General features: G+C 47.5%; 1 protein-coding gene across 1 annotated transcript in view; it reads right to left on the reverse strand.

The window, feature by feature from the left end:
• The window catches only part of GRIK4 (glutamate ionotropic receptor kainate type subunit 4), a 596594-nt gene that overhangs the window by 202482 nt on the left and 375469 nt on the right, over positions 1 to 18643 (reverse strand). Inside the window, exon 5 of the mRNA XM_078683930.1 lies at positions 9649 to 9702. Coding sequence (XP_078540056.1) covers positions 9649 to 9702 — 54 coding nt within the window. The remainder of the gene's footprint in view (positions 1 to 9648; positions 9703 to 18643) is intronic.

The raw sequence follows: 18643 nt of genomic DNA on the forward strand, positions 1-18643 counted from the left end.
CGAGGGATCCATTCGTCTCGAGGAAGGTGGCAAGCTGTCTGTTGGCGATCTTCTCGATGACTTTGGCAGGAAAAGGGAGGAGCGAGATGGGGCGGAAGTTTTTGAGGTCGGTGGGGTCCGCTGTTGGTTTCTTCAGTAGGGCGCTGAGCTCGGCATGCTTCCAGCTCTCCGGGAAGGTGGCGGTGCCGAAGGAGGTGTTGATGACGTCTCGGAGTTGGGGTGCGATGGTGGAGTTGGCCTTGTTGAAGACGTGGTGGGGGCAGGAGTCAGTCGGAGATCCGGAGTGGATGGTGTTCATCGTGCGGGCTGTTTCTTCGGTGGTCACTGCGGTCCAGGTGCGGAGGGTGGCGGTGGGGTGCGTTGGTTCGACGATTGGGTGCGAGGATGGTGCACCGAAGCTGTTGTGGATGTCGGCAATCTTGCGGTGGAAGAATGAGGCGAGGGAGTCGCAGAGATCTTGTGAAGGGGTGATGTCGTTGTTGCGGGTGCTGGGGTTGGAGAACTCCTTGACGATGCTGAAGAGTTCCTTGCTGTCGTGGGCGTTGTTGTCCAGTCGATCCTTCAGTGATTTCTTCTTGGTGGTGCGGATGAGCTGGTGGTGCTTGCGGGTGGCGTGTTTGAGGGCGGTCATGTTGTCAGTGGTCCGGTCGAGGAGCCAGGCTTTCTCGAGGGTGCGGCAGGTTTTCTTGGAGTCCTTGAGTTCGTTGGTGAACCAGGGGGCCTTCTTGCTTCTGGGTCTGCTGGGAGGGTTCTTCAGTGGTGCGAGGTCGTCGGCGCAGGCAGTCAGCCACTGCGTGAAGTTGCGGGCTGCTTCGTTGGGGTCCGGTGTGCTGGCAGGTGGGTTCTGGCTGAGGGAGGTGGTAAGCTGGTCGGCGGTGATCTTGCTCCAGCTTCTATGAGGAACCTGTTGCGGGTGGTGGTGGGTAGTGGTTTTTCTGAAGCTGAAGTGGACGCAGCTGTGGTCGGTCCAGTGAAGTCCGGTGGAGTGGCTGAAGGCGATGTGCTTGCTGGATGAGAAGACGGGGTCAAGTGTGTGGCCGGCGTAGTGGGTGGGGGTGTTGAACAGTTGCTTGAGTCCGAGGTTGGCGAGGTTGTCCAGCAGGGCAACGGTGTTGCGGTCCTTGTTGTTCTCCAGGTGGAAGTTGAGGTCACCTAGGAGGATGTAGTCGGCGGAGGGGAGGGCGTGTGGGCTGATGAAGTCCGTGATGTCTTTGCTGAATTGTGTGCGTGGTCCCGGAGGTCTGTAGATGAGGGTGCCTCTGAGGGTCGTCTTGGGGTCGGTGTGAATCTGGAAGTGGAGGTGTTCGGCGGCGGTGAAGGTGTCGTCGGCGTTGGTCGTGATGCGGATGGTGTTCTTGTGGACGATGGAGATTCCTCCTCCGGTCTGGTTGACGCGGTCCCTCCTGATGATCTTGTATCCATCCGGGATGGCGATGGCGATGTCGGGGGCTGAGGAGGCGTTCATCCAGGTTTCAGTGAGGAATGCGACGTCTGGTGATGTTGTGTCGAGCAGGTTCCAGAGTTCGACGGCGTGTCTGTGGACGGAGCGGGTGTTGAGCAGGATGCACTTGAGGTCGCTGCTGGAGTTTGGCTTGGCGGGCGCGGTGCATGTTCGGAGGCAGGTGAACTTGCAGGTTGTGCAGGTGAAGGGTCCGTGGAAGCGTTTCGGGGCGGCCCGGCAGCAGGCGGGGTTCCGGACGGAATTGAGTGCGTTGAGGTCGGCGTCGTCGTAGGTCTGTCTGGTCGTCTTGCGTCGGTGAGGGCCAGGGGTCCTGGTGCTGGGCGCGGTCCAGGCGCGGAAGGGAGCAGACGGGCTTACCTTTGGCGCACTATCGGCGCGCCCACTGCGCGTCCGCACGATCGCCATTTATGGCGAAGTGGGAAGGAGGGAGGAGCAGCTGGGAGGCGGGAGCAGGGAGGGCACAGAAGGAAAAGGGGACGTGGCCGCTAGCACGGCAGCGGGAAGCGGGGGGCGGGGCGGGCAGGCACAGGAGACAGGACAACAGCACGGGCAATAACACAAAATCAAAACAGCAAATGGGAGACAATAATGATATTAACAGAATGCAGGGAGACAAAAAGGAAACAAAATAAGAGCTACAGTACACGCAAGTACGGCGGGGCGGGGTCGGCAAGGCAGGCTCAGCGAGGCTGCGGGCAGCAGCGGGGTGAGAAGCGCACACAACAGCTGGTGGCCGTGCGGCGCGGGGGTGTCCTGAGAACAGGTCACACTCACCTGCGCCGCGCGGTCGCCATTTATGGCCAAGTGGGAGGGAGGGAGGAGCAGCTGGGAGGCGGGAGTGGGGAGGGCACAGAAGGAAAAGGGGCAGTGGCCGCTAGCACGGCGACGGGAAGCGGGGAGCGGGGCGGGCAGGCACAGGAGACAGGTCAACAACACGGGCAATAACACCAAATGAAAACAGCAAATGGGAGACAATAATGATATTAACAGAATGCAGGGAGACAAAAAGGAAACAAAATAAGAGCTACAGTACACGCAAGTACGGCGGGGGGAGGGGTCGGCAAGGCAGGCTCAGCGAGGCTGGGGGCAACAGCGGGGTGAGAAGCGCACACAACAGCTGGTGGCCGTGCGGCGCGGGGGTGTCCTGAGAACAGGTCCACTACCAGTGCCACTACCAGGCCCCAAAAATAACTGCTGCTGGCCCCCAATGGCAAACGGCAGCTCAAATACAGCACTGGGAGGAGTTTAACTTTTTTTTTTGCAGTTTTATATTAGCACGAACTTGGCCTAAGCAGTGGCAAAGTCAGTGTGTCATGGGCCCTAGCTCAAGGAAGGACATGCCCCACAACCAAACCCCATGGCTTCTGCTTTATTTTTAAAATACAGCAATAATCAAGGTTCAGTATGCCTCTGAAAGTCCCACTGCCAATGAACCTGCTGTATCAATGAAAGCTACGCCCCTGGGCCCAAGAGTATTAAAGAGCTTTACAGAACCAGATTACTACACATTTTTAGGCACATGGAGATTTAACGATTTGCTGAGAATCTCACAGATTCTCAGGGTGCGAATTCTCACAAATTGCAATTTTATGCTAAATGGTTTATATATCACACCCAAAGTTATATAAATAAAAAATAGTAATCAATCCAGTAAACTGTTTTAGATGGACTACCACAGACACAGCCAACTGGGCCCAAACCGTACGGAACTGAGATAGACAAACAGATGCATCTAACCTTTTCTGTTTTGTGAGCTAATTATGATCAATAAAAACTACCCTGAGCTACTAATTAGTGTTGTAATAGTAATTACATCAGACAAGATTAGGCTCGTGGCCTCCCTATGTTAAATTATACTCAGTGATCACCTTTGCATCAGGCAGGTTAGCCATCAGTAATGTAAAAAAAATGCTTTGTCAATTTGTAATGCCTTTACATAGGAAATACTTATCAGCCATATCTTAAATGCTCCTGGCACCAAGTTAATAATATTATTAATAATCCTCCCCAAAGCCACATGATTTATCACTGAAATATCAGCTTTAAATATAATTTGAAAATTCAACAATCATCTTAGTCCCCCGCATCCGAAGAGCGTCTTCCGGTGGCAGATTGTTCTCCCACCTCGCTGCCAAGACTTGGAACACCCTCCCCATCCCCCTAGGACAGACCCAAGACGTGCTGACCTTCAGAAGACTCCTCAAGACCTGGCTCTTCGAGCAGTAGCAGCTTCCCCCCCTCCCCCAGCGCCTTGAGGCCCTCACGGGTAAGTAGTGGGCTTTACAAATGTACTGATTGATTGATTAGTTCTAAAACGACACACATTCTAGTTTCAAATATCCATTTTTAAAATTTTTGTACACATATATTAATTCAGTCAAGCAAAAGCTTCTAATTCAGTAAGCTGGACTGAACACAGGAGAGTTACTTCTAGGCAGCTGGAGAGCTACCTGTAGCTCACGAGCTACTCATTGGAGAAGCCATTAAAACATTTTGGGAAGTCATTTTCAATATCTTCCGAAGCTATTTTTGAACCAAATCCCTAGATACTCGTTTATTCCCCTGCTTGGATATTTCCCATTGCAGGGAACAGCTAGAAGTTACCAAAAGCTGATCTTTACTGCAATGTTCGTGACTTGTTCACTGATTTTGCAGAGATGGAGGGCCTCTCTAATTCCCTGTTTAGCAGAAATGGCGCAAGACAATGAATAAAGTGTGACAGTAAGAAGAATTATAGGCGCAAAGAGTTGGTGCAGGTTTTAAATTCTCAAAGATATGGGACCTAAATGTGTATTGAATAAAAATGAGCTAGAATTTTTCTTTTGAATAATTTTATCTCGTTTGGTCACTTTAAATAAAATTAAACACATATCCAATTATTCGCCAGGTCACTGGATGCTCTTCGAAATATGAATATGAATAACTCAATATGGAACAGACTTAATCAGACTGAAACAATATCTTCTTGGTCACGGCTAAGGAACCTATTGAGTGTGTCCTGGCCATTATGCATGATGGTACTTTATGATGTGAAACACTTTTAGTGTATTATTGATACTGTGCTTTTTATATTTCCCAGCATGCATACTAAGTACCAGGCCTTCCTATTCCCACCGTTTTTATTCAGATGTGTTATTTGCTTTATATACTCATCATAACATACATGCCAACATTTTAGAAGAGGAAAGAGGGAGATTTAAAAAAACATAATCAGGAAAATGCATTTTCCCAAATTGACTTGTATTGTGGTCTGAATCGGATCTATTGGCATGTATGGGACTTGTACGTGTGCTGCTGCAGGATCGGACATCAGAACTGGAAATATAGGTTTTTTCCTTACCTGTCAGGAGCTTAGAGAAAAGGCTTTGACAGCGAGAGAGAGCTTGACAAACAGTTTGTGCTTCGGACTGCAGGGGCAGGTTGCTGGCAGTGCATATTTTGAGTCACACAAGACGAGTCCCTATTGGCTGAAGCCTGCTGAGGAATCAGGTTTTTGCAAGCAGGAATCGGAAGGCAGGAGATTAGCCTTGAAATCGGTATTCTCCTGCCTGAATCAGGAGGGTTGGCATGTATGTCATAAGGAGTTGTTTGCACCTTCAAATTAAAAATAGTAAATAACAAAAAAAGAGGATCTCACAGGATGTTGAGGTAAGGCCAAGGGTCCTACCTGGTGCCTCAGTTCCAAAAGTGGCAGTTATGGCCATTAAGCCACATCTCCTCACCACAGGATAAACAGGTCCAAACACAGCGCAGTGCCTTCGAGCAGCGGGCATTGTGAGATGATGGGCAGACTTAATAAGCTCATATTGGTGGGCAGTCTGGGGTTCCCACGCTGTGGCCACTGCACGGATATTTTACTGGTGGGCACTCTGATGAGCTGCAATTGATGGGCGATATAAGGGCTTTCTTTAATGGCCAGTTGTGGGAGACAGGCAGTTGTAGGAAGGGCAATGAATTGGCAGTATTCACTCTGATATTCTGGCACATGGGGCAACTTGAACCAGAAGGAATCTGCACTAGTGGGCATTGTAAACAGCTCTCACTGTTGGCACAGTGGAACTTATTTACAAGCCCCTTGTGCCACGGGTACGTCACTTTTTCCCATATTAATCCCTTAAGTGCTGCCGTTGGACGTCGCGAGCACTACCTTCGTAGTGCTGCGCACGTTCAACGGCCCACGCGGCCCCCGCCCGTTTTGCGGAAGTGCCGCACTGCTGCGAAATCGCGGCTGTGGCAAACGGGTTAAAAGTGACACACCGGTGGCACAAGGGGCTTGGAAATAAGCCCAAGTGTGTCAACAGGGGACTGGCGGGAATTGTGGTGAGTGGGCGCTGGTTCTCACTCGCAGACAGGGTGAGCAACTCCAAACAGGAAGCACAGGAACTTTAGCAATTGTGAAGAGTGTGATCAAGTCCTGTTGGAGGCCTGTGTGTGACTCTGGCACTGGTGGACACTGTGAAGGTTAGCACTAGAGGTCATGGTGAAGAGCTACCACCTCCCCACCCACACCTCTGATTCAAAATCTGCTCAAGCTGTGTTTAAAAAGCTCAAAGGCCATTTTAGTTGACAGAATCTAAGAATCTCAATCTGGATTCCCACAGTCTGTCTTCACTCTTCACTATCAGTGGCAGTCGAGCAGGCAGCCTTTACTGGATTTAGCAGAGACAGGCTGGCAAGGCTTTTTTATGCTTGACTGCGGTAATGGTAACCAGTGCTGGGCATGCTAGCCAGCAAATCAGTTTAACCCGCGACATGGCAATGCCCCCGGAAGATAACTGGGGCTGGTGGAAGGCTTAAAGACGGACAGAGTTTCAATTAAAGGTCTTTCATCTTCTTCAGACCAAACAATCTGCTTTGTCTCTCTTCCCTCCATTTGCCTTCTTCGTCTGGGCTTTCATTTTCAATCCCTTGCCCTGACAATCTGTCTTCCATCGTCTCCTACAGACTCTGTTCCCAGTGTTCATTCATTGCCTTAATAGACTCTTTCGTCATCACCTATACGGCTTGTTGTTATTTTTCATCTATTGCCCTGACAGACCCTTTCATCATCACCTACAAACTGATACCATTTTGAATTCCCCTCCATGACAGACCGTTTCATCATCACCTACAGACTGATACCATTTTTTATTCATCTCCATGGCAATCTCTTACAATATCATCCACCGACTGGTACCATTTTTAATTCATCTGCCTGATAGTCTCTTTCAGCATCGCCTACAGACTGTTACCCTTTTGTGGTATCTGGTTCTCAGTGCTATGCATCTTTCCTGATCTTCTGCCTTGCCTCTCAGCTAGGGTGGATGTGCTTTGGAAAGCTGGTGCATGGTAAGGTAATGGAAAGTTGGGGATGGCTGGTCGGTGGAAAAGGGGGATGCGGCTCCGATTCCTCTGCACAGTGTGGTCACTCATCACTCGAGAGGTACCCTGAAATTAGAGATAAATGCGGTGGACGCTACGGTGTCGGCCTGGTAACGAATAGGGAAACTGGCAAAAAAGTTACCGTTATATGCGCCGGACTTGCGTCTAGAGTATCATGCACACTTGTCAGTCACGCACGAGGCCCCGTCCCTGAGGGTGCTGAGGGAGGGAGGCTTTTCCCATATGCGGGACGTGTACCCCAATGGCACTTTTATCAGACAGGATGACCTGAGTCACATTGTGAATCAGTCGCTGCTCTTTCAATTCGCGATACATCGACTGCGGAACGCGGCCCGTGAACATTACACTGCCTTCCCTGATGAGCCTCCTATCCTGGTGTCGTTACAAACCGTCCTCACTGTACCTAATAACAAGAGATTAATCTCCAAACTCTATAAACTTATTAAAGATGAAACAGTGCTGGGCGAGGATAAGAGCTGGGCCAAGTGGAATGCATGTTTGGCTGTTGACATTTCTGAAGATAATTGGAAGTTCATCTGTGGGCTGACTGGCAGGTTATGTATGAATGGCAATCTCAAGATCATCCATTTTAAATATGTGCATCAGGTGTATTACACCCCGGCACGATTGTACAAATATGGGTTGCGCGACACGGCGAGGTGTGACAGGTGCGGCCAAGATAATGCAGATTTTCTACACTTAGCATGGAACTGCCGGAAGGTGGCTGCTTTCTGGACTGCTGTGATGAGTAGCTTACGTGAGATGGTAGTTGCGGATCTACCCTGTACGCCGCTGATATGTTTACTCTGCTGTGTGCCACATGTTAACGGGACAATGGCATGTTTGTGCGCCTGGCGCTGCTCATTGCTGCTCGGAGAGTGGCAATCACGTGGGGGCAGGGTAAACGGCCTCTCCTAAAGGCTTGGCTTCAGGATTTAGTGTATTGTCGGGATAGCCTCAGCGTCTATGCGGAGGAGCTGCCCCTGACGTCAAGGCCGAGGGATATATGAGAACCTCTGAGGCTTTATCTGCTAGCACATGCAGATGAGGGCATAGGCTGAACACTGGCGAGAGGCGAGTTGTGAGATGGAGGGTAGTGGCTGAGTGTTCCTCTAAGGGGGGGCGGCGTGATGGCCGCAAGAACACGGGATGTACCGAATGGCACTGTGGTTGCGCTCTGTGCATGAGAAAGCACTGTGATTGAGGATGTTCTTTCATTATAATTTTATGTTATTATTTTTTTCCCTTTTCTGTTGCATTGGGGTTTTTCTTTGTTATTCTTTGTTATGGAGCTGACATCCGCTGACTTGCATTTGCTCTGGATTGTTTTTCTATTGCTGATATGTATTGCACTTACATGGGAAGGTTTTTCTTTTTTAAGGACGGCCAGATTGTTGCTGTAAGTAATCCTGAGATGTTATTCCGTTCATGTCTGTGCTCTATTAATGCTGCGGATGTGTCTGTTGTTTTTGTCTTTTTCTTTTACTGCTGACAATAAAAAGAATAAAAAAATGAAAATAAAAAAAACGATGAAAAAGTTGGGGATGTCTGGTGGACGAGTGTCAGTTGGGAGTATGGAGTGAGCAGCAAGGGAGCTGCTCCTGGTGGGGCTTCATTATATCTACTTATCTACATCTAGAACTTCATCATTAAACCTTCATCATCTATCTACACCTCGGCTACTGGACTTATTTTCCCTTACAACACCTTTTTATTTGGGAAACTTTATTTACCACGCAGTCTGAGCCACTCAGTGCCTTTACAAAGCAGTCTGAACGACTATTGTGTCTTTACCATGCATCTCTTTAGCCATTACAACGACTTGCTTTAGCAAAAGTGGTGCTGGACTGGTGCTGGATTTTAAGTCTAACACTATCCCTACTGATGGGCAGACTGGAGTTGGAATAGAAAATAATACCAGCACTTCCTTAAGGCAAGTCACTGTAACAACTTGCGTGGTAAAGGAACGCGTGATAACGACGCATTCGCTGTTTAGACTGTGTTGTTAAGGCATGCATGGTTCAGGCATGCGTGGTTCTGTCATACAACGTTTTCATTCACCTCCCTGACAGTCTTTTTCAGCATCACCTAACGGTCTTTCCATTTTTTATCTTTTGCCCCAACAGACTCCTTCATCATCATGTACAGATTTACCATTTTTAAATCATCTCCCTGATCGTCTTTTTCATCATCGCATAAAGTGTTTCCATTTTTTATCCATCACCCTGACACATTCTCTTTCGTCATCACCTATAGACCATGTTCCCATTGTTAATCCGACGCCTTAGCAGACTCTTTCGTCCTCACCTACATCACCTCACCTGATCAATTCTGATCAATTTTTGATCCCTCTCCCAGATGGACTCTTTCGCCGTTAACTACAACACTGTGTTAGTCAACACAGTTGTTAGACATTCTTTCCTCTTGACCTCATGTATGGATTGACGAAGGGGAAACGTGGACCTGGGAAAGAAGGCGCAAAGCCCAGGTCCCTTTTTATTGTCATCCTTTCCTTCATCGTTCCACAAGATGGACGGGCAATTGTAACTTAACCGGTGTATCGTGGGCCCTAGTGCAAGGAAGAAATGTCCCCCTGTCAGTTTCAATTATAAAACACAGCAATAATCAGGGTTCAGTTTAGTGGGCTCCTCAGGCATCTGAGCCCTGGTGCCACTGCACCTGCTGCACCAAGGACCCCCCCCCCCCCACACACACACACACGTGGCACATGATCCCATCAAACAGCATATTTTGCATTTAATATGACTCTACAAACACAGCAAAGGATCAGGAAAGTGTCTTACCAGATTAGTGAAGATATAAGTGTAATACGCCGACACCATCCCCAGCTCAGACGCCTGTGGAGAAAAGAAATCACATTAAAGAACAGAGAGACAGCTCCATCCTCCAGGCTACAAGGAGCAGGCGGACAGGGAAGCCCAAGAGACACTGGGGTGGATGTCTCTTTCTAGAAACTGTCCAATAGGGCTCCAGACGAGGTGAGCAGAGAGCAATGAGGAAGCTGTCAAGATAGGAGCCACTCTGCGTCAGAGAGAGGTCTCTGTGGACGGAGGAGGGGAGGGGTGTCAAAGCAAGATAGGGGGCAGAAGAGAGGAGGAAAAGCAAGCGAGGGAGCATGGGTGAGAGCAGAGGGAAGAATAATGGCTGTGGGAGGCTGAGGCACAAGGTGAAGATGAAGGAGCGAGTGAGACATGGAAGGGGGAGGGGTAAGGCATTTGAGAGAGAGTGAGATAGCGGAGGTAAGGAGGGAGTGGGGAAGATTGGCAGCACAAATAGGAAAAAGAAATGTGGTAAGAGTTGAAACAGAGCGAAGCAGAATGGCACCAAGAGGAAAAACAAGAAAATAAGCATTGGAAATCCAATAGGTTACATTTTGAGTCCTCTAAAAAACCTGCTGTAGTGATTAAACAAGGTAAAAATGATAACATTCCGAATATATTGCATCTATGAGACAAAAAAGGTAATGTGTGATAATTAAGTTTACTTTTACGTTGTGAGATAGTACTTTGTGTACAGCAATACGCGCACTCTATAGGAGGGGAATGATACCCCAATAGCACGATTTGACAGATTAATAGTCCCCTGGAGACAGCAATATACCACTGGGCTCTAAGTATGTTTTAAACTATTGGTAACAATAAGTCTTGCAGACAGCTGCACTATCAGACAAGACCTTAAAGGGAATGAAAAGGAATTGGAACGAGAAATCACGAAAGACAGTAGGAATGGGTCAAAGAGAAAACTCATGGGTGAACAAGTAAGCAGGTTTACCAGGGAGAGGGGATGGAATGGCAAAGTGAAAAATAGGAGATGTGGGTGACCAGAGAGGTGAATGGGTGTGAGATAGTGAGGACAAATGGGAGAAAAAGGACTAAAAGCAAGTGAAAGAAGAGAACGCGATAGGAAAGGAGAGCGAGTAAGTCAGAAGGGAGGCATGAAGAAGTGGTAGTATGAGTGGAGGAGAGCAGGCGAGGGACCATGGCCTGACGTTTTTAAGGGTCTTCTCCATTCTGTGTCTATGGAAAAATATCTCAAAATACCAGAGGCAAATAACCTGTCGTCCCAGCAACACAAGACAAACTCAGAAGTGCACTGCCTACATCCTACATTAAATGATCCCAAGCAAAGGCATACGCTCCCATTGGAAACAGCAATACTAACACCAAGTAACTAGCTACCGAATGGTAGAAAGGAGCTACACTTTGTCAGAATACTAGCTCATTGTGAGGAACCCCAAACATGGTGAGTGATCGAAGTATGAAGATGAACAAACACTTAGATCTGCAGGTTCCAAACAGAGGCAAACAATGACTATGTGCAGGGTCAGTGTTAGAAATGAGGGTCTCCGGTTGGCAGTGGTATGCACCCTGTCCAAGTAGGGACCCTTGCTTCTAGTCAGGGTAAGGGGTTTACACACTCAAGATAACCCCTGCTCACCCCCTTGGTAGCTGGACATGAAAAGTCAGGCCTACTTCAGAGGCAATGTGTAAAGTATTTGTACATAACACGCACAGTAATACAGTGAAAATACTACAAATGGACACCACATCAGTTTAGAAAAATAACCAATCTTTATCTAAACCAAACAAGACCAAAACAACAAAAATGCAACATACATAACTCAAAATATCACTTTTAAAATGTTTTTAGCAGTTCTGACTATGGAACTCTGTGGATGCAGTGATTTTAGCTCAAAATACCTTTGATGCTTCAAAATCCAAGACGAAAAACAGCCGCAAAGGAGGAAAGCATCAGAAAATACAGCAATGCGTTGGTTATTGAGTCCTTGGTGAATGAATGTGTCAGTTCTGCTCACGCAGGAGAAGTGTTGCGTCGATTCCAGACTGCGAGGAGAAGCAATGCATTGAATTCAGATGCAACTCCTTTTGGCAGTGCAATGCATTGGAAACTTAGCGCACAGGTGTGATGCATGTGAAAATCCAGGTGCTGCAGGTTGATGTAGTGGTGAGACCGGCACTGCATCAATTTCCATAGCCGCAGACAGGTGATGCGTTGATTCCTTCAATTACACATCAGGGCCTACGTCGAAGTAGGAGCGGGGGTCCCGGACAACGGAGACCCAGTGCTCTGGACTCAGGCTGCCGCAGTTCTTTAGGCTGCGAAAAGCCGCTACATCAATTTTTCAGCGGCACCATGGGGATGGTTGTTTTTCAACCGCATGCCAAGCTTGCCGCGGGAAACGTAGCTGGAAAGGAGGTGCATGGATTTTCAAGTCTTGAAACAGCAGAAGCACCTCCAAGGAACCTGTACTGGATTTGGCACCACTTAGCAGGTCAGCACCCCCAGCAGTGGAGTTCACAGATGCTGCAGATCAAGTCTTTGATGGCCTTGAAACTCCCAACAGGAGGCAAGCACATATAGGTCCAATAACAATACCTCTTTTAGCATTTGAAGTAGGCATACTTCAAAGGAAAGTCTTTGTTGTTCATAAAATCCTTCCTTGTCCTGCCTTGGTACCAGACACACTCTGGGGCAGGGGGGCAGTATTGTGAGAGGCCAGGCACAGCCCTATTCAGGTGTCAGTGACAACTCCTCCCACCACTCTAGCTCAGGAAAGCCTGTCAGCCTGGTGATGGCCATCAGGATATGCAGGGTACACCTCAGCTCCCTTTGTGTGACTGTCTAGAATAAATGTACAAACAACCCAGCTGTCAGTTTAAACCAGACATTAATTCCACAGGCAGGCAGGGACGCAGAATGGTAAAGCAAGAACATTACCACTTTCTAAAAATGGCATTTTCGAGCACAGAATTTACAAACCACCTTCACTAAAAGATGTATGTTTAAATCCTGAGTTCAGGGAACCCAAACTCCAAAACTCTTTTTCCAATTGAAAGTTACACTTTTAAGATGTTACAAGGCAGCTCCAATGATAACCTATGGGGAAGATAGTCCTTGCAATAGAGAAAAATGCAATTGGCAGTATTTCACTATTAGGACCTGTAAAACACACCAGTACAAGTTCTACCTTTCACATAACATGCACCCGACACATGGGGCTACCTTGGGCCTACCTTAGAAGTGCCTTTCATGTAGAAAAGGGGAAGGTTTGACCCTGGCAAGTGGGTACACTGGTCAGGTGGGCGTGGCAGTTTAAAATAGCACTCACAGACATTGCAATGGCAGGTCAGAGACAAGCTTACAGGGTTACTCATGTGGGTGGCACAACCAGGGTTGCAGGCCCACCTGTAACATTTGATTTACAGGCCCTGGGCACACACAGTACACTTTACTAGGAACTTACCAGTAAATCAAATATGCCAGACATGGATAACCAATCATAATCACAATTTAAACACGGAGCACTGAGGTTCTGTGAATTCTGTGAATTCTGAACCCGTGGGTTCCATTTTGTGTATGGCAGCCATTTTGTGGTTGCCCTCACATAGGCCGATGATTGTGGCTGAACTAGTCTTTTAAGGACATGTACACCTTAGCTCGAGTTCATGCTGACTCCTGTTTGACCTGAGTGAACTGACCCTGTTGCCTGAAGCTGACCTTGTTAAACCAGTTCCTGCCCTTTAGCTGATCAAGATTAAGGATCAGAGCACAGGACATCATAAAGTTTTACTGCACACAAACATGCCTTATCCTACTTCTATCTGTTTCTGTTTCTTCTATTATGGTCTATTTACGATATGGGTTGTGGTCCTTTTTATTATGGGTTTGTCTGGCTTGTCTAAAGAAGAATGTTGGGTTTGTTCAATGATTGATTATGGGCCGGACAACTGTAAAATTGGTTTGTCGTTTGGCAGACCTTGCATGTCCATGTTAGGCATTTTTTGCATGCTTGCAAAAGCAAGGACTGCCCCTTACTTTTATGCTGAGTTTTGTAACCCTGAGCATATATAAGGCCTCTGTTCTCTGTACTCCTCAGACTACCTCATTCAGTTGCTACGGCTTCTGTGTGTCGTGGCCTCACTTATTAAATTTAATAAAGATGTATTTTCATATTTTCAGCTTCTGTGCCAAGTTCTTTTTTCTATTAGTAAGTATTCCCTGAGAATGAAGACTACATTTCTTCAGCACTTGCACGTTAGCACTGGTCAGCAGTATACAAACCAGCAAATACGAAGTCCAGCACACAGTCAAAAATACAGGAGGTATAGTCAAAAAGAAAGGGGAAACTATGCCAAGGATGCCAGGTCAAACAGTCAGTAATCACTTGCTGAAGATCTAACAGACAACCACTGACCTGGGGATTCTAAACAGAAACAAATAATGACCAAGTGCATGACCCACACTCAGAGGATAAAGAGTGAACAGGCACCCAGAGACCTGTGGATTCTAAACAGAAACAAACAATGACCAAGTGCATGTCTCGTAATCACAGGATAAAGAGTGAACAGGAACCCACAGATCTGGGGATTTGAATCAGAAGCAAACAATGACCAACTGCAGAGTGAGTAATCACTTGGTGAAGATTGAACAGACACCCACACACCAAGAGATTCTAAACAGAAGCAGATTATGCCCAAGAGCAAGTCTAGTAATCATACAAGACGTTTTAATAGACACCCACAGACCTGGAGATTTTAAAAAGAAGCAAATAATGACCAAGTTAATAGTCAGCAATCACAGGCTAAAGACCGGACAAACACACACAAAGAGTTGGGGATTCTAAACAAAAGCAAATAATGACCAAGTTCATGGTCAGCAATCACAGGCTAAAGACCGGACACACACACACAAAGAATTGGGGATTCTAAACAGAAGCAAATAATGACCAAGTTCATGATCAGCAATCACAGGCTAGCAGGAGGAGCCTGTCCCCAACATGTCTGCGCGGAGCTGATGCTCTGTGGTGAACCTTCTCACCAGCTTTCTGAGCGGCGTCCCGCCGCACTGTTATCCCACCCAAAATAAAGATTCCTCTTCAGGAATGCCGGCGGATTTCCGGAAGCTCAATTTTGTCCTTCTCAGACCTTATCTCATTGAGATATGAGCCTCAACATCCCTACCATTGAATGCGGCATGATGGCACCCGGGGAGCTATATGAACGCGCCCGGTACTGAAAGAAATATACGGCGTTGCCGCCAACTTTCCAGCGAACAGCACCCCCCCACCACTCGGCCCACATCCTTAAATGTTGACGTGAGGGCTAACCCCCCTGGGAATGTTTACAGTAGGGGAATACCGCATCGACCCCAAAATGGCGGATTCACCCAATCGATCGCAGCATCTACAGCCCAGTGGTACATCTGTTTCCTTCTCAGAGCGGCTGCTCCTTAAGAGGCAATCTATCTGTATTCCTCTGCTCAAGGTACCATTTGTTTGGTGACTGTTGCACTGTACTCACCATTCACAGCGTTCAGTACTAAGATGCTGCCTGTACCTCCCTGCCTATGGTGGTAGCAATTTCCCCCATTCGTATCTCGGCTGCACTCACCCGCTGCAAATATTTGACCTGTGTGCAATATGGAGCACAAATTGACAGAGCTCCTTCATTAGTGGCCCCTTGATCAGTTGCAATTTCTCAATTGCTCACCTTGGTCTGCTTTTGTTGAGGCAGCCGATTGATCGGCAGTCAAGATGGCGCCCAACACATGTTGAGACTACACTTGACCTACGGTTGTCTTTCCTACAGCATTTGATGCATTGTGTTAGCGGGATCCCATGAAGCTAACCCAGCGTCCCACCAAACTCCTGTGTCCTTAATGCCTTGTAGCTGCACCTGAATCGTAGTCATTGGATACGGCTACGCACCGTCCATCTACATACAATACACTCCTCTGAGCGAGACGTTTCCACTACTTCCGTCGCTAGGGAACCTTTTTCCTTGACTACGCCAGTGATCTCTCTCTGCGTCCTCCGACCTGGGGACGAGATGGAGGATGAGGCAGATGGCACCTCCCAGTAACACCGGGACTGATGCCTTCTACGGAACTAGGACAATGCCCCACAGGCTGAAACTAAAACTGGTTGTACTTACTGCGGAGCCTGAGTACCCATGGACGCTGCCCGGTGGAGCTGTCCTATGCAGCTCTAGTTAAGTCTGACTCTGGGTCAACCCATCGGCCGACACCAACCCAGCCGGACATAGGACATTGTTTTTCACAGTTCTTCACAGTTTTATCTTTCTCTCTCTTCGACTACTTTGACTGCTTTGTTCCACCTGGAGTACTTTCCCCCTTCAGATCTATCTGACTCTGTCTGCTTTCCTCTCCCCTGTTTACCTTTCCCCCACTACCTTCCATTCCCCATATGAGGTGTGTCTTGATATTCTATGCACTAATATCTTGTATTATTGTGTAAGCTCACGTTTTTCTCCCAAGCATGTACTGGTCACTGCAACTGTCTGATGCAATGTCCTATCTCATGTAAAGCGCTCTGATACCACCGGGTCTAGCCAGCGCTATATAAAACTTTTCAAATAAATAAATAAATAATTAAACAGGCTAAAGACCGGGCACACACACAGACAAAGACTTGGGGATTCTAAACAGAAGCAAATAATGACCACGTTCATGGTCAGCAATCACAGGCTAAAGACCGGACACACACACACAAAGACTTGGGTATTCTAAACAGAAGCAAATAATGACCACATTCATGGTCAGCAATCACAGGCTAAAGACCGGACACACACACACACACACACACACAAAGACTTGGGGATTCTAAACAGAAGCAAATAATGACCACGTTCATGGTCAGCAATCACAGGCTAAAGAGTGGACACATACACACACACAAAGACTTTGGGATTCTAAACAGAAGCAAATAATGACCACGTTCATGGTCAGCAATCACAGGCTAAAGAGTGGACACACACACACACACAACGACTTGGGGGTTCTAAACCGAAGCAAATAATGACCACGTTCATGGTCAGCAATCACAGGCTAAAGACCGGACACACACACAACGACTTGGGGATTCTAAACCGAAGCAAATAATGACCACGTTCATGGTCAGCAATCACAGGCTAAAGAGTGGACACACACACACACACAAACACACACAAAGACTTGGGGATTCTAAACAGAAGCAAATAATGACCACGTTCATGGTCAGCAGTCACAGGCTAAAGAGTGGACACATACACACACACAAAGACTTTGGGATTCTAAACAGAAGCAAATAATGACCACGTTCATGGTCAGCAATCACAGGCTAAAGAGTGGACACACACACACACACAACGACTTGGGGATTCTAAACCGAAGCAAATAATGACCACGTTCATGGTCAGCAATCACAGGCTAAAGACCGGACACACACACAACGACTTGGGGATTCTAAACCGAAGCAAATAATGACCACGTTCATGGGCAGCAATCACAGGCTAAAGAGTGGACACACACACACACACACAAACACACACAAAGACTTGGGGATTCTAAACAGAAGCAAATAATGACCACGTTCATGGTCAGCAATCACAGGCTAAAGAGTGGACACACACACACACACAACGACTTGGGGATTCTAAACCGAAGCAAATAATGACCACGTTCATGGTCAGCAATCACAGGCTAAAGACCGGACACACACACAACGACTTGGGGATTCTAAACCGAAGCAAATAATGACCACGTTCATGGGCAGCAATCACAGGCTAAAGAGTGGACACACACACACACACAAACACACACAAAGACTTGGGGATTCTAAACAGAAGCAAATAATGACCACGTTCATGGTCAGCAATCACAGGCTAAAGACCGGACACACACACAACGACTTGGGGATTCTAAACCGAAGCAAATAATGACCACGTTCATGGGCAGCAATCACAGGCTAAAGAGTGGACACACACACACACACAAACACACACAAAGACTTGGGGATTCTAAACAGAAGCAAATAATGACCACGTTCATGGTCAGCAATCCCAGGTTAAAGATTGGACACACACCTACAGCGCTGGGGAATCTAACCAGAAGAAGACAATGACCAAGTGCATTGTAAGCGACCACAGTCTAAAGATTAAAACACAAGAAATCCGACCTGAGGATTCCAAACACAGGCCTGCAATTACCGCACACAGACTCAATGGCTACAGACTGGGGAATGGCCCAGCCACAATTTGATGGAGAGCCCTCAACTATAGGCAAACCACGACCGAATACAGGGCGGTGACTCAAACATGCCCGGAGAGCTGGTGGGCCCCACGCATAGGCTTATAAAGACAAGCGACTTTGTCTGTGACCTCACTCTCAAGTCTGAGAGACTCGGGCCCTTAACGACCAGGAATCAGGAGCAAGACCCGGCCTGCTGGTTCCGGACCCGCGCCTCGCGCGATCCAAAACCTGCGTCATCGGAAGCAAGCCAAAAGATGAGAGGACAAGGCCCTGCTACTGTGGGGATTCACTGACAAGATCCCTCATTAAAAAAAAGATCACAATTCCTAAATCCTGCTGGCGGCACAGCGCGCGCAGGAAGAGCAATGAGATGCGAGCTGGTTAGTTTTTAGCTGCCAGAAACTCAAACACTCATATTAATTTGCCAATCCTGGTAAACATGTAAACCATGTCAAGAAACTATTGCTGTGACTGCCCAAGAGCACAGCGTGCATAAGCCCCTCTCACCTGTGACTAGCAGGCACTGCCTCTCGCTGTCCCTTATTTGCATTTAGAGCCGGCCGGCTTCATGCAAAACTAATTTTACCTGTGTGCTAAGAATTTTAAAACGCATTTCACATTAACTTTTCTTTCTAGAGTGATGTTGTATTACTGCGTTGCAAATCCTCTCACGCCGCTTCTTACTGCATTACAAATACTCTCATGCCGCTTCTTGCTGCATTACAAATA

Source organism: Lissotriton helveticus, chromosome 3_1 (genome assembly GCF_964261635.1).
Source record: "Lissotriton helveticus chromosome 3_1, aLisHel1.1, whole genome shotgun sequence".
In the NCBI taxonomy this organism is placed as follows: domain Eukaryota; kingdom Metazoa; phylum Chordata; class Amphibia; order Caudata; family Salamandridae; genus Lissotriton; species Lissotriton helveticus.